Below are 17,635 nucleotides of genomic sequence, written 5' to 3'. Positions count from 1 at the left end.
AAATTCTTTTGCGTTTAAAACAGAAATTACATATGACCACGTGATATGGAAATTACGTATGAAATGGAAATTGCATATGGCCACATGATATGGAAATTACCTATAACCACAGAACATATTATAAAACAGGAACTAATCACTTTGTTTGAGGATGCCATTTTTATATCATCTTTACGAATTGTTATTATTTGTGTGCGCCCCGCGTCGCCCTCTCCCACCCCTCCCGTCTGGACTACAGCGTTGAGCCGTCCGCCGCCAGGCGCATTTTGACAGAGAAGTTTTATTTATTCGTCCAAGTGACTGTTGCTGAAACTGCCACATTGTAAGTTTTTTTTAGTTGGCAGTACTTGATAGTAGAAGAGATGAGGAAAACAGCTTTGCGTCTTTCTACTTTTTAACTGCGCCAAGCTGTAAACAATGTGAAGACAAGACCGCCTTCAGCTGTGAGGGGTCATGAGAACAAAGTGGACGCTGGGAGGCACGGAACGTTGGGCTGCTACGCCGAGTCGAGAGCTTTGCAGTTTCAGGCAGCGTCCTCTGTTCTCGCACTGTTTGTGACACTTCAAGTCCCCCATCGGCTCCTGGGAGAGTGGAAATCTTTGCGAATGAGTGTAATCGGCGCCATCGAAGCTGGACTCTGTTTGTAAATTGCCCTGCACAACTACTTACTGTCCCTAAAGGTAAGTTCGGGTCACTACAACCCCACAACATTCAAGGTTGCTTTTGTGATTAATTATTTTAACAAGTAAATCACAGGTATGTAGTGCAAGGTTGTCAGGCAAAAATTTGGACGATCACATAGCAAATGTAATTTCTATACCACAGCGGTTGTGTAGCGCCTTTCACAAGGGATCTACTACTTACCTGTTGTGTTATAGCGCCTTTAAAATGCAGTAGTGCTCAATGTATCTTTACTTCTTAAATGTTAATGTTTTACTGTTTAATAACTTATAGACTACATTTTAATTTTTTTCCCTTGCACTCAGTGAGCAAAGCCACTGGGTAATCAACTAGTGTATATATATATATATATATATATATATATATATATATATATATATATATATATATATAAATAAATACACATATACATACATACAAATATTTACATTTCTGTGTGTATTATTTTTAATGTGTTTGGATTAAAAACAAACATTTTACACTAAACAATTCTCCAAAAAATAAATAAAGTTTCGTTAATTGTTCCCCAAGTCCACTGTTCTGTGATCTGCTGCACTAAGGATACATATGTATTACTACTTGGTCAAACTATCATTTCTTTTCCACATTGTACCTTCTTCAGAAATATTCTTTATTGTGCAAAGTTTGCAATTCATCCACAAGCTCATAAAGTCTCATCATGCAGTTTTGAAGCAGAACTGTTTAAAACATAATGAGGATTTATCTTTCCCTACCCCCACCTTTTCATTACATTCAGTCTTACAATTTCATCAAATGCCCTCACTCCAATCCTCTTGAAATAAACACAACACTTCTGTCAAAATCTAGGGAGGCACAATAAAATATATATTAATTGCGATTACAATTACAGCTGCCATGATATACTAATCAGCACTTTATTCCATTTAATACTGCCGCTTTCCTGGACACTGAGCTTTTCCAGTTATAGACTGCAGTGAAACAGTAAATAAGTATTGAAACCAGGTAAGTTTAGATTCACTAAGAATTGAGTGCATTGTACAGCCAAGCGTGCTGAATGCATTTTTAGAAGTCTGATCCATAAAAAACATCTTTAAAAGTGTGAATTTTTTTTCTCTTCTGTTTGCAACTGAATCCATAAAAATTGAGAAGTGATGTTTACCCTAGATCACCCGACACTTTTTGCACACATTATAATACCAAAATGAACATAATAGTCTCTAATATGGCAGGTAAAAAGGTATACTATGCAAACTGGAGTATCCAGCTCAAATATTTATATCTAATATTTAACCACATAATCCACAACAGTGCATGAAAGCCAAAGTGCAAGCAGCACCAAGTCCCACTAATGTTAGATATGCAACACAGATTACCATTAATTATTGATTTATGTTAACATACTGTGATGGGTGGCCACGGCCATTACCCAGCCAGGACACCAACTGGATGGAAGGACTGGGGGAGAGAGAGCATCTGCAAAGCACTACCTCCCCTGGGACGCTAGAGGGCAGCCCTCCTGGGCGGCTGTGGCACCACTGACTCCCGCAGGGCACACTGGGAGTTGGGAGTTCGGCAGAGCCCTGTTGGGTTCCATGGGGGCCACTAGGTGGAGCTGCAGAGCCCTACATTGGGCTTTCACTACACCTGGGAATTATTTCAGGTCTGATTAACTAGCCACCTCCCAGGGCCAACATAAAAGGAGCAACCTCACTTCATTCAACGAGCCAAAGTTGGGAGGAAGAGGGATGAAGATTGCAAGGAGGAGTGGAGGCAGAAAGGAGAGACAGAGAAAAGAAGAGACTGTATATTTGGTGCTTTTTGTACTGTGCTGTTTTGGCGAGCGAAGGAGAAATGCTTCCCCTTTGTAAATAAGCGTGTGCTGTGTTGAACTTGTGTCACTGCCTGTCCGTATCAGGGTTGGGACAGCTGGAGCGCCCCTGGGTTTCCACAACACATTTGCATAAGGCAGGCTATCAAAGTTAAAATGGGATAACCTAAGTCATTATGATTTATCTATCAAAAGACTACAAATCTATCAATGTTTTCAAAAATGATCAACAGCAATGATAAGAAATATGTTTGTGGATGCTTGTAAGTAGCATACTTTTCTCATGAACTTTGGTCGTAGGCATGCTTAGAGATTGGTTAACTGTCCTATAACATGTATACTAAACCAAACATCTGTGCTAAGCTTGGTATCAATGCTGTTGCAATATTGTCACATCTTACATCGGTAACGGTTAATTGATTGGTAATTTGCAAAAACTGTAAGCATGCAGTGACTTCAGAAGTATTTAGACAGTTATGTTCTTGTTTTAATTTGATGGTGCTGTATGTGTATTCAAGTGTATTAAATAAACAATGGGAATTTGGATAGTAACACCCTGTTACCTGATGCTGCCCTTGTGTCGAACTTGCTATTTATTAATATTTAATGGTTTTGCATACCTGTACAATATAACTCTCAGGCTGTGTTTACATTAAACTTCTAAACCTTACATTACTTTTTTAAATTTTTTTTTTTAATTTTCTGTGCTTTCGAGTTTATATACACATGCAAATTTTGTTTCCTTAATGCATCAGAACTGCAAATAAACATTTCAGTGTTTTCCCACAATTAACATTTTTGAAGAGCGAGTGGGTGTGATAGCTAGTTTTTTTGGAAGTAGCATTTCTTTCTTTCATGTATCTTTAAACAAAAAAACAATATTGTTTTAAAAACATTAACTGTTTAACAAATCTAGTATTTAACAATTTCACATTAACAATTCTTTTAAGTGGTCTCCTAAAAAACTGCTCAATTAAGATTATACTGTACTACATGCAGAATACAGAATACATTTGGCAACATTAAAATCATATTCCACATATATAGGTATTGTATTAATCAAAATTAAGTGAATTCCAACATCATCAAAGACAATAATTGTCAATTATGAATTGTGTGGGAATTACACAACACTAGCAAAAGCCAAAAATAAGTTCTAAATTTTAATCTTAAGTCAGGGAAAAGCCAAGCAAAATGACTTGGCTTTTCTCTACATTCATAATGGCTAACACGGTACAACACCCTAGTACTAATCTTAAGTCAGAAAATGGACATCACACAAACACACAGGTGTTGAGGCAATCACAAAAACAGTATGGACAATCTCCATACACAAGGAAAAATAAGAAAGCAATCTAAAATTAAGCCGCAAAGAAAAAAAAAACAAACAAAAAAAAAAACTTTGAAGATGGTCACTACCACAGTTTATTTCTCCATAATGAGAACAACTTAATACCACTACTGAAGCAGTAAATTAAAATATGCATTTTTCACTGTAACACATGAAAATTATTTTCTTTTGTTGGACAAGACTGACAATTTTAAACAGCTACTTCTAAATCTCCCCAGTATTAACAGCCTAAATTCCACTCATATTTACAATCAAAATTGTTCATGACGTAAGTGTCATATATGTAACAGATCTTTTCATAACAACAGACATGTGACAAGAGTGGAGAGATTCACAGACTGCAACAAAGAAAATACATAAGGGACAATTGTTACTTTTTCATACTTTGTAGACCATTACAAGCATTTTCAACATCAAATGAAATCTGCATAAAATTAAGGACTGATTCGAAGCACTTTGGTGCTAAATACAAACATACAACATAAAAGAAACCACAACAGGAGGCAGCACTATCTTCATCCATCTATCCATTGTCTCCCGCTTATCCGAGGTCGGGTCGCAGGGGCAGTAGCTTAAGCAGAGATGCCCAGACTTCCCTCTCCCCGGCCACTTCTTCTAGCTCTTCCGGGAGAATCCTAAGGCGTTCCCAGGCCAGTCGAGAGACATAGTCCCTCCAGCGTGTCCTGGGTCTTCCCCGGGGCCTCCTCCCGGTTAGACGTGCCCGGAACACCTCACCAGGGAGGCGTCGAGGAGGCATTCTGATCAGATGCCCGAGCCACCTCATCTGACTCCTCTCGATGCGGAGGAGCAGCGGCTCTACTCTGAGCCCCTCCCGGATGACTGAGCTTCTCACCCTATCTTTAAGGGAAAGCCCAGACACCCTGCGGAGGAAACTCATTTCAGTCGCTTGTATTCGCGATCTCGTTCTTTCGGTCACTACCCATAGCTCATGACCATAGGTGAGGGTAGGAACATAGATCGACTGGTAAATTGAGAGCTTCGCCTTGCGGCTCAGCTCCTTTTTCACCACGACAGACCGATGCAGCGCCCGCATTACTGTGGATGCCGCACCGATCCGCCTGTCGATCTCACGCTCCACTCTTCCCTCACTCGTGAACAAGACCCCGAGATACTTGAACTCCTCCACTTGGGCAGGATCTCGCTACCAACCCTGAGAGGGCACTCCACCCTTTTCCGGCTGAGGACCATGGTTTCGGATCTGGAGGTGCTGATTCTCATCCCAGCCGCTTCACACTCGGCTGCGAACCGATCCAGAGAGAGCTGAAGATCACGGCCTGATGAAGCAAACAGGACCACATCATCTGCAAAAAGCAGTGACTCAATCCTGAGCCCACCAAACCTGACCCCCTCAACGCCCTGGCTGCGCCTAGAAATTCTGTCCATAAAAGTTATGAACGGAATCGGTGACAAAGGGCAGCCCTGGCGGAGTCCAACTCTCACTGGAAACGGGTTCGACTTACTGCCGGCAATGCGGACCAAGCTCTGGCACCAATCGTACAGGGACTGAACAGCCCTTTTCAGGGGGGCCGGTACCCCATACTCTCGGAGTACCCCCCACAGGATTCCCAGAGGGACACGGTCGAATGCCTTTTCCAAGTCCACAAAACACATGTAGACTGGTTGGGCAAACTCCCATGCACCCTCCAGGACCCTGCTAAGGGTGTAGAGCTGGTCCACTGTTCCGCGACCAGGACGAAAACCACACTGTTCCTCCTGAATCCGAGGCTCGACTATCCGACGACCCTCCTCTCCAGGACCCCCTGAATAGACTTTTCCAGGGAGGCTGAGGAGTGTGATCCCCTCTGTAGTTGGAACACACCCTCCGATCCCCCTTCTTAAAGAGGGGGACCACCACCCCGGTCTGCCAATCCAGAGGCACTGTCCCTGATGTCCATGCGATGTTGCAGAGGAGTGCCAGCCAAGACAGTCCTACAACATCCAGAGCCTTGAGGAACTCCGGGCGTATCTCATCCACCCCCGGGGCCCTGCACCAAGGAGTTTTTTGACCACCTCGGTGACCTCAGTCCCAGAGATGGGGGAGCCCACCTCTGAGTCCCCAGGCTCTGCTTTCCTCATTGGAAGGCATGTTAATGGGATTGGGAGGTCTTCGAAGTACTCCCTCCACCGACCCACAACGTCCCGAGTCGAGGTCAGCAGCGCAACCATCCCCACCATATACAGTGTTGACACTGCACTGCTTCCCCTTCCTGAGACGCCGGATGGTGGACCAGAATCTCCTCGAAGCCGTCCGAAAGTCGTTCTCCGTGGCCTCCCCAAACTCCTCCCACACCCGAGTTTTTGCCTCAGCAACCACCAAAGCCGCATTCCGCTTGGCCTGCCGGTACCTATCAGCTGCCTCCAGGGTCCCGTAGGACTCCTTCTTCAGCTTGACGGCATCCTTTACCACCGGTGTCCACCAACGGGTTCGGGGATTGCCGCCACGACAGGCACCGACCACCTTACGGCCACAGCTCCGGTCAGCTGCCTCAACAATAGACGCACGGAACACGGCCCATTCGGACTCAATGTCCCCCACCTCCCTCGGGATGTGGTCGAAGTTCTGCCGAAGTGGGAGTTGAAGCTACTTCTGACAGGGGGCTCTGCCAGACGTTCCCAGCAGACCCTCACAACACGTTTGGGCCTACCACGCCTGACCGGCATCCTCCCCCACCATCGAAGCCAACTCACCACCAGGTGGTGATCAGTTGACAGCTCCGCCCCTCTCTTCACCCGAGTGTCCAAGACATGTGGCCCCTCCTTTAACCGTCACCTTATCGTGGTGGAGGGGTTTGCGTGTCCCAATGATCCTAGGAGCTCTGTTGTCCGGGGCTTTATGCCCCTGGTAGGGCCACCCAAGGCAAACTGGTCCTAGGTGAGGGACGAGACAAAGAGCGGTTAAACAAACCTCCTATGAAGAAAAACAATTTTGGACGGCGTTTTCCCTTGCCCGGACGCGGGTCACCGGGGCCCCACTCTGGAGCCAGGCCTGGAGGTGGGGCTCGATGGCGAGCGCCTGGTGGCCGGGCCTGCACCCATGGGGCTCGGCCGGGCACAGCCCGAAGAGGCAACGTGGGTCCCCCTTCCCATGGGCTCACCACCTATGGGAGGGGCCAAGGAGGTCGGGTGCAGTATGAGTTGGGTGGTGGCCTAAGGCGGGGACCTTGACGGTCCGATCCTCGGCTACAGAAGCTGGCTCTTGGGACGTAGAATGTCACCTCTCTGAAGGGGAAAGAGCCTGAGCTAGTGCGCGAAGTTGAGAGGTTCCGGTTAGATATAGTCGGACTCACCTCGACGCACAGCTTGGACTCTGGAACCAATCTCCTTGAGAGGGGCTGGACTCTCTACCACTCTGGAGTTGCCCCCGGTGAGAGGCGCCGAGCAGGTGTGGGTATACTTATTGCCCCCCAACTTGGAGCCTGTACATTGGGGTTTACCCCAGTGGACGAGAGGGTAGCCTCCCTTCGCCTTCGGGTGGGGGGACGGGTCCTAACTGTTGTTTGTGCTTATGCACCGAACAGCAGTTCGGAGTACCCACCCTTTTTGGAGTCCCTGGAGGGGGGTGCTAGAGGGCATACCTTCTGGGGACTCCCTCGTTCTGCTGGGAGACTTCAATGCTCACGTGGGCAATGACAGTGAGACCTGGAAGGGCGTGATTGGGAGGAATGGCCCCCCTGATCTGAACCCGAGCGGTGTTTTGTTATTGGACTTCTGTGCTCGTCACGGATTGTCCATAATGAACACCATGTTCAAGCATAGGGGTGTTCATATGTGCACTTGGCACCAGGACACCCTAGGCCTCAGTTCGATGATCGACTTTGTGGTCGTGTCGTCAGACTTGCGGCCACATGTCTTGGACACTCGGGTGAAGAGAGGGGCGGAGCTGTCAACTGATCACCACCTGGTGGTGAGTTGGCTTCGATGGTGGGGGAGGATGCACTATCTTCATAAAGATATTAAATTCTCACTTCACAAAGGAATTCAGTTTCCAGTGACCTGAACTTTAATCCACTATTTATATGAAGATGGGCCTCTCTCATATCGTGCTTTGGACAGCCTATAAATTTTATCAGCCAATAAATAACTAACTCAACAACATATTACTTTACTCAAAGCACAGTATCCATCTATTATTGCCAAATATAATACAGAAAAAATGTTTTACAGCGTCTAATGAAACCACACCTGGTAAGTGAGGAATCTTGCATAAACAATTTGAAGAGAAAAAACAAACAAAAGTATTTGTGTAATGTGTTTCTTTACAAATGTCACTGATTAATGCCAAAGGCAACATGAAGGCTGACAGCACTGCAGGACTACAAACTTCAGTTTCAACTCTTGGAATTTAAAAAAGTACAAAACCCTCTACTGATCACAACTAACTACAAATGAGTACTTTTCAAGTGCAAAACCAGAACATCCGGGTGGCATGGTAGCGCAGCTGCCTAGCAGTAAGGAGACCTGGGTTCGCTTCCCGGATCCTCCCTGCGTGGAGTTTGCATGTTCTTTCCATGTCTGCATGGGCTTCCTCCGGGTGCTTTGGTTTCCTCCCACAGTCCAAAGACATGCAGGTTAGGTGCACTGGCGATCCTAAATTGTCCCTAGTGTGAGCTTGGGGAGGGGGTGTGTGTGTGCCCTGCAGTTAGCTGGCGCCCTGCCTGGGATTTGTTCCTGCCTTGCGCACTGTTTTGGCTGGGATTGGCTCCAGCAGACCCCCGTGACCCTGTGTTAGGATATAGCGGGTTAGAGAATGACTGACTGACTGACAACCAGAACATCCTGCAATAAATGGCTTTTTATTTCAAAAGCAAGTTTCAAATTGAAAAAGAAACACAAATGTTGATTGGCCAATAATAAAAGTGTCACTATATAGTACCATGTGAGAAGGGTGCAGAGGTGACATCTCTTAGGCATCAGTATAGTGAAAGTACATGGCTACAGCTTGATTTATTACATACATAATATTATTTTTGAAGATTACTCTGTCCATCAAGCTGTCTGGTCAGCTAACAGCTAAATGTCCCCAATGGCTCTTCCAGATTCTACTTAAAAGTCATCAAGATTTCTGATTCTACTACATGAGCAGGGGCCTCATGAAAAAACGGTGCGTAAACACAAAATGTTGCATATGCCCATTTCCATACAAAACTAAACTTGGTGTAAAGCCACTCACATGGCTTTCACAGCAGCACTGTACCATTTGTATGCACGTTTCTGCTCGGTTTTGCAAGCAGGTTTCACTCAGAGTCAAAGCAGTGCTACTGTTTCTGTATTGTTTCACTTTCTTTTTTAGATTTGCATCCATGATGCAGGTTTTATAAAATAAACCAAAATTAACTGCATATTGTTAACAAATTTAATTCACTTGATTGTAATCATTCTGTAACAATATAAGGGTGCACGAAATGGCCAAACTGTTCCAACTATTATAGCTGCTTTAGCATTGCTAGAAGACATCGCAAATGGAAGAATTAGAAGAGAGCATATATTTACAGAAGATGATGAAGATATTTACTGAAGTCGATTCAGATTTCCAAGAGCTATCCACTTTGAGCTGTGTGCTGTTAAAATAGTAGGATGTATACTTGATATAATTTCTATGATGAAATGCATTAAAGTAAGTATATTACATTTAACAGATAAATTGTTAACTTCATTTAAATAATGTATACTGTTAATAATTAATCATGTGGCAGCACAGCGGTAGAGATGAGCTGTTGCACCGTCCAGGGATTGTTCCTGACTCATGTGTGATGCTGGCTGTGACTGGATGCATGGATGGAATAAATAAAAATGGATAACAAAGATTTTTCAATGTTCTTTAAAAGTTTTGAAAAGTCAATATTCTATGCTACAGCTGATTCCACATTTTCACAGACGCTTATTTAGTGGTGATTTGATAACTGGACAAAGAAAATGGAAGGACAGGAATTGGGGGTTGGTACGTTTGACAGACACAATACTGCTACAATACAATAAAATTTTTCCATCCAGGGTAGCGCCCTGTAATATCAGGAATGTAATGTATTCTGTGTGGCGATCACTGCCTGAGAGCTCCTGTTGGTGTAAGAGAAAGCCAATCTAAGAAGCAGTAGCGATTAACAGCTGGGTCAGGGAACAATTAGAATATGAGGCATTTAATTGTGCTACTTTAGTTAGGATGGGGACTCAGAAACTCTTGTAAATTAAATATCAATTTAAAGATGATGTTTACAATATTCTAAAACAACAACATTTATTTATAAAGTAATCCCTCCTCCATCGTGGGGGTTGCGTTCCAGAGCCACCCGCGAAATAAGAAAATCCGCGAAGTAGAAACCATATGTTTATATGGTTATTTTTATATTGTCATGCTTGGGTCACAGATTTGCGCAGAAACACAGGAGGTTGTAGAGAGCAGGAACGTTATTCAAACACTGCAAACAAACATTTGTCTCTTTTTCAAAAGTTTAAACTGTGCTCCATGACAAGACAGAGATGACAGTTCCGTCTCACAATTAAAAGAATGCAAACATATTTTCCTCTTCAAAGGAGTGCGCGTCAGGAGCAGAGTCTGTCAGAAAGACAGAGGAAAGCAAACAAATCAACAGGGCTGTTTGCTTTTAAGTATGCGAAGCACCGCGGCACAAAGCTGTTGAAGGCGGCAGCTCACACCCCCTCCGTCAGGAGCAGGAAGAGAGAGAGACAGTTTGTTTTTCAATCAAAAATCAATACGTGCCCTTCGAGCTTTTAAGTATGCGAAGCACGCAGCATGTCGTTTCAGGAAGCAGCTGCACAAAAGATAGCAACGTGAAGATAATCTTTCAGCATTTTTAGACGAGCGTCCTTATGGTCTAGGTGTGCGAACAGCCCCCCTGCTCAATCCCCCTACGTCAGGATCAGAGAAAGCGCAAGAGAGACAGAAAAGTAAGCCGGGTAGCTTCTCAGCCATCTGCCAATAGCGTCCCTTGTATGAAATCAACTGGGCAAACCAACTGAGGAAGCATGTACCAGAAATTAGAAGACCCATTGTCCTCAGAAATCCACGAACCAGCAAAAAACCCGCGATATATATTTAAATATGCTTACATATAAAATCCGCGATGGAGTGAAGCCGCGAAAGGCGAAGCGCGATATAGCGAGGGATTACTGTATAGCACATTTTCATTCAAATGATGTAGCTCAACGGGCTTTACAAGATGAAGAAAATAAAAATTAGGTAATACTAATTAAAAAAGAAAAAAGTAAGGTCAGATGGCCATGGAGGACAGAAAAAAGAACCTCCAGAGGGCTGGAGAAAAAAAAAAAAAATTGCAGGGTTCCAAGGCCATAAGACTGCCCAGCACCCACTAGGTATTCTACCTAACATAAATGATTTAAATTCTACTTTACTGACAAAATAAACTGAGATTAAAGTGGAAATTTTGAGATTAAAGTCCACATTTCGACGTTAATCTCGACAGAATCCCCTGCCCCTCCCCCCACAGACTGTGGGCTACGACTTGCCTTTTCACAGCAATTTGGATATGTGACCACTTCTTTTTTATGTCACGCAATGTGCAGCTTTCTGAATTTGAACTTTCGAGTGCCTCCACCACGCTGTACCACTCCATCAATTTCTTTTTTTTGTTTATACCACTGCTTAAGACACCAAATTGTATGTTTTTCCTCACTTACACTTCACTGAACAGGACCTCCATTTTGCATTCACTGAAATCCTTTTTTACACGTGCTTTTGCCATTGTCTTTTAACAAAACACTGAATAGAAGGGGTTATTTATATTGATTTGCATATTTAAATAGGTGTAATTCTGGGAGGAGTTGGGGTAAGGCTGTAGGAATGTGAATGTGTGTTAAAATCTATATTGATTGGGATTTATAAAGAGGAAGTGCATGCAACTTTGCTTACACACAGTTTTATGCATCTGAATTTTTTGCGCGTACACACATTTCCAGTTTTGTCTGCACACAGCTTTTTATTGTGAATTCTACACACCGTGTTATACAAGAGGCCCCATTATTTTGTTGCAGATTTGCTACATCTTTTCTATCTTCTGACTTGAACAAATGTTCACTTGATTTCAACTGACACTGTTCAGTTTCTAGTTGATCACTTAATTGAAAAAATATCACTATACCAAGGAGGACTTTCTGAATTGTGACGTCCTTTAATTAAATTCTCACAAAGGTCTTGAATGCTAATGGGACATGCACTTGGTTGCTCTTCTAAAGCTGCTTTCACTTTTTTCGAAGCGTTTTAATCAAAATGGCATACTTCACAGATTGGAGTATAAAGTTTCAAATTGCATTTCATTATTTTTGAGAACTAGGGGGCTTTGCCCCCTGCTCACTTCGCTCGCCAACCCCCGTGTTTGGTTTTCCGGATACACACTTTTAAGATTTTTTTTTCTTTGAATTGTTGCTATTTCATTAGTTTCACTTTTATTTCAGAACTTCTTTAAAAACAATATTTGTAATCTTGCGAGTCCCAATATGCTGAATCTTTTTAATGAGGTCAGGACAGGTTTCTCTGTTTGGAATTTCAGCACAGACAAAACGATCACATCATCAGCAGTTATTTTTTTTTTTTTTTTTAACAAAGTAAAAAAGTAAGTAGAGTTCTGCACTGGACTCCTGTCTGTAAATTCTTGCTATTTCCTCTCACAGTTCCAAAAGTACATGGGGTTACCAAGGTGATACCCCAGCTTTTGTCTAGGTTTTTGTACAAGGGCTAGACAGAACATTTTTGACTCCTGGGGTAAATTTAGCTTTTTAAATAAGCAGTCAGATAAATATATATACACTAACAAAGTAACCAATAAATGCATGTGTGGTAAACTCCGTTTTTGAAATTCTCAAGATTTTTTATTTGTCACATGCATAGTTATATAGGGCAACACGCAGTGAAATGCATCCTGATCCGCTTATCAAAAACTGTGCAAAGTTAGAAGAATATCAGTTAGATTAACAATAAGTCATAGATTGAAAGATAACAGTATAGTAGAACATAAATAAGTAAAATTATGTGAATAAAGTAGAATTAAGTGTTAAGGTGCAATAGTGTAGGGGTTGAATTATGAGGAAAGATTAAAAGAGCTGAGCCTTTACAGTTTAAGCAAAAGAAGATTAAGAGGTGACATGATTTTAGTGTTTAAAATTATGAAGGGAATTAGTACAGTGGATCGAGACTGTTATTTTAAAATGAGTTCATCAAGAACACGGGGACACAGTTGGAAACTTGTTAAGGGTAAATTTCGCACAAACATTAGGAAGTTTTTCTTTACACAAAGAACGATAGAAACTTGGAATAAGCTACCAAGTAGTGTGGTAGACAGTAAGACGTTAGGGTCTTTCAAAACTCGACTTGATGTTTTCTTGGAAGAAATAAGTGGATAGTACTGGTGAGCTTTGTTGGGCTGAATGGCCTGTTCTCGTCTAGAGTGTTCTAATGTTCTAACACAAAGCATTTAATGTGCTATATAACTTATGACGGGGTTTGAGAAAATCTAGTAAATTAAATATTCATTTTATGATTAAGTTTAGCTTACGATGTTCTACTTTAATGACAAATTACGAGAATAAAGTCAACATGTTGACTTTATTCTCGTCATAAGCGTCAAGATTAAAGTGGAAATGTCGAGAATAAAGTCAAAATGTCGTCACACTATTACACAGTACCCAGGTACATTACACTGTATTGAAAACAAATAAAACAAGTACAACTTGGCTTGCAGTATTATCCAGTAGTATAGAAACAGTATTTACACATCTGACCTTTTAAAACTAAAGCATCTCCAGGCGACAGACGTGACTGGTTTTTTTAATGCTCTCTGTCCATTTTCACCGCGCGGCATACCTATGCTACCGCCCACTATTTGGTGGTGTAGCAGTGAAAAAGAGCCCTAGTGCAACAAATCTGTGTTTAGCGGTGTAGCAGTGAAAAAGGTGCCCACTTGAACAGTTTCCCGCTGCGCCACGTTCCGAACGTCGTTTAGGCAATTTAAACCGGTGTTGCGGTATAAGAAAAATCCATATCATAAAAAAAATAAAAAACGGTTTTCGGTATGAACCGGTATACCGCCCAGCACTAATTAGCAGTATGTTAAAAAAGCCCAAAAATGGAGCCAGGTAGTATTGTGCTTTTTTTTTTTTTTTTTTTTTTAAACTTCCCATGAAATCATCCCATGAAGTTAACAGTAAGGCAGCATCTGCAGCATGCTGTAGTCCTGTATGGTTATCGGCAACATGCCATTTCAAAACGTCTTTCCTTAGTGAGGTGGCCTGCTGTCTCAATTGTGCTGTTGACTAGTATGTAGTGTTGTTTCATCACAATTTAAGGCACAGACTCCTACAAAATGCAGTTTATCAACTCACAATGAAGGTTTTGCTAAACAAGCTGACCTGCTCACATTGCTGCTTCACTGTTGACTAGAGGTGCCAGATGTATGTATCTGTTAGAATCTACTCTTGAATTTTACTCCTTTAGAATAAAGTTTGATAAAAACTGGTAAATATTACAAAGCCAGAAGGCACAACAGTCACTTTATTTAAAGGCAAGAGTATAACAATGGTTCCAGTTGCATTTAAATATTTTGTTTTATGCAGCTAATAAATAGGAGGATTAGGAGACAGCTATTAAACTCTTACCTTGATTCAGGTAGGTGAGGGTCTCCTCGTGCACTTTGACAGCTGGTGATGTGGAGGCACACAAAACATATTGAAAGGGGGGGTTTTTGGTCTCACTGTTTAGGGTCAGAGCCGAGTCTTCTTGTTTGAATATAGGCAGAGCCAGGACATCACTGGAGAGACAAAGAACAGGAGAAGGTAGACAGATATTTAACTGAATGCTCTGGGGAGATTGGGTATTCTGGAGGCAGCACTTTTTTTGTAATTGCTTTCCACAAAGAAAGCTAATGTTGGAAACAGCTAATGAAACATGTCCTGTCATATCCTGATGAGGGAGCCTCAACAGCTTATGTAATAGCTTTGCAACACTCACACCTTGTAGCTTTGGCTGGTAGAAAATCTTAACTTGAACATCTATCTTTTTTCATAAACTACGCATTCTGGATATCAAAAGGAATCCCAAGCAGCTCTGCCTGCTTCGCTACCATTGCAACAGCATGTCATGCTGACAAACGCACTTATTCCTTGGTGGCAAAGGCTAGTTGTGCTTTTTTTTGGACTGGATTTGCTAGCTTCACATGTTGCTGACATGGTAGTAAAAAGAAAAAAAAACACAAAACAGACACACATACACAAAATGCCACATAAACACATTCCAACCTGAGGATGCTTTCATCTTGTACTTTTGCTTAAGCAGTACAGCCACCTTTCAGTTTTCTTTCCACCCTGGAATTCTCATTGCAAATGCCTTAGCAACATTTTACCATATTTATGCCCCAACACTCCACGCTGCAAAACACAGCACCTGCTCATCCACTTGAGCCACAACATGACACAGACATTCTGGGTTTGACAGATTCATGTCAATGTGTACTTGGCCCTATTAAAAGCAAGACTGGATTGTCACTCAGACAGGATCAAAGTGTAGGGTCAGGCTCCATTGAGCCTCTGGTTCCCATGGTAACAGTAATGACAGCCATTGTGGAGTGTGACACAAATAGTTATTGGCAAAATAATTTCGAAAACAACAGGTGTAGCCCTAAAAAGCAAAGCAGTGACAAAAACATTACAAAGTGCACCTAACAACACCTTCTACACAAAAATTTCAGGATATTTAACTTGAATTAACACAAGGCAGAACATGCCAGAGAGCTACAGCACTGTCACTCACTGTTAAGTAAAATTTTGGCACTCATCTAAACACGAAGACCTGATAAACAGCACAGAGTAACTGACAAAGATGCTCACATCTAGAGCAACTACTTAAAAAGCTCCTGCCTGGGATGCTTGCATTAATGTGCAAGGCCACATCATTAATTTAAAACAAATCGCAAAGCAAGGCCCATAACAGAGAGGACAAAGCAGCAGCAGTGTGCAGTGGGGGATGGAACTTAAGCACTGTCCTTGTACCAGGGTGGTCACCTTACCTTGTCACCAACATCACAAGCCGTCTTATTTGTACACCCTTGTGGATAATACTGTCTTGTAGTAGTCTGCTGCCTCACAGAGCTCAAAGAAACCAGGCAGCCATAGTCAAAAAATTACACCAAGAAGCTTAATGATAAACTGGGCAATCAGTATCTAACTACAATCTGCTGCATGACCGTAAAGAATACCATACACAAACAACATACAAGCAATGGCTATCTCCAATCCGCCGCAAAGCTCAGAAACTTGTTTACTACCCGACATCCCACTCAAGCAAACTTGCTTCATGTGTCTGTCAAGAAGGTGCTGACCGGGTAAAAGAGACCACCACCTAAAAATAGCCAAAATGAAAAGCAGAGCAAAGGGCAGACGTCTGCCCTTCAGAGAAGTGTCATGAATTTGACCTCTCATTGGAGAGTTGGTAAGGGAGGCCCTGTATTAAACATATGCAGACATCAGAACTCTGTTGCCCATCATAATGCACTGAGCAACTAGTCTGCACAAAGCTTTAGCTTGTGACACCTTCACTGTTATCTCATATACCTGAAGGACATTCTAGAACAGAGTGCTTTAGTATCTAAGAATGTTCTTATATCACACTCATCATCGCTTGCCTGAAAGACAGACATCTACGAACGGTTCACAATCACAAGCTGTTACACCCACATAGTGCCTTAAGAAGCCACAGTTGTCCATCACTGGTAATACCTGAGCTCACTATTGCTTTATCGGAGGATAGCAGGACAAGCTGAAATACTGAAACAGGTGGCATAAAGCAGTAAATTTGGAAAAGCCACCTAGATGTGTACTGTGCCATTTCTTGGCCCTCTTACTGTATTCTCCTTTAACTCACTCAGCCTGTCATGCCATCCGAATATTAAATGCTGTGGGCCTGCTGGACCGCTCTTGAAAAACAGCGGACACTTTCTTTTGTTATTTAAACATGAAAAACTTTCTGTTCTACAGCTGAAGAGCATAAACATTACGCCTGGGCTCAAATCAGAAGTCAAATATGAGAGATGTCTCCAAATGGCATAGTGTATTCAACTGATGAACTCATCAATGGCTGGATAGGATTTTGCAGGACAAAATTAAAAGATGATGCAAACACTCAAAAAATATGCACATGCAGCACTTGCCGGCCACCAAAGAACATGAGGATGGACTATATGGAGGAGAAGCCACCCTGTTAGTGCTGCTATCCCCAAAAGTTCTTCGGAGATGAAAGCAGACGTTTTGTCAAGAGTTACACTGGAGGACTTTGAAAAGATCAAGTTAACGACACCAATAGCAGTCAGGATTTGCACGTTCTTTCGTCTCGAATGTTTCAGGCAGCAGGTAGATTTGCTACTCCACACTGATTTTTCCATTTCATTTATTAAGGGAACATCAATGTACAAAATAAAAAAAGTTTCCCAGGTATATTTGGGGGGGGGGGGGGGGGGGGGGGATTGCTCCTGATCTCCTTGGAGAAAGAAAGTCAACAGGAAGTGCATTAAGCCCTGCGACTTTAGAGTCGCCCAGATGACAATAACAACTCTAAAACGATTTTCTCGGGGTCAGATTGAAACCTTCGTTCCCTTGCTCTATTCTTTACACCTCGCCTTTCACTTTAACTCCGACTGTATCCTCTGCTGAAGATTGGGTACTGACACTGGCAGAACGCTCTACACCCCAGTACCTTTAGACCCCTTGGTCAGGCCCATCATGTTCTGTACCTCTTTACGTCTGCTTCAAGTTCA

The 17,635-nt window shown here is 42.6% G+C and overlaps 1 protein-coding gene across 4 annotated transcripts in view; it reads right to left on the bottom strand.

The window, feature by feature from the left end:
* ubp1 (upstream binding protein 1) overlaps positions 1–17,635 on the bottom strand; it is a 110,163-nt gene that overhangs the window by 45,784 nt on the left and 46,744 nt on the right. For all 4 annotated transcript variants that reach the window (XM_028817525.2, XM_028817527.2, XM_028817526.2 and 1 more), the window contains one exon: positions 14,487–14,638. In XM_028817525.2, coding sequence (XP_028673358.1) covers positions 14,487–14,638 — 152 coding nt within the window. The remainder of the gene's footprint in view (positions 1–14,486; positions 14,639–17,635) is intronic.

This window comes from Erpetoichthys calabaricus, chromosome 13 (assembly GCF_900747795.2).
Source record: "Erpetoichthys calabaricus chromosome 13, fErpCal1.3, whole genome shotgun sequence".
Taxonomy (NCBI): Eukaryota; Metazoa; Chordata; class Cladistia; order Polypteriformes; family Polypteridae; genus Erpetoichthys; species Erpetoichthys calabaricus.
This window is presented reverse-complemented; position numbering and strand designations above follow the sequence as displayed.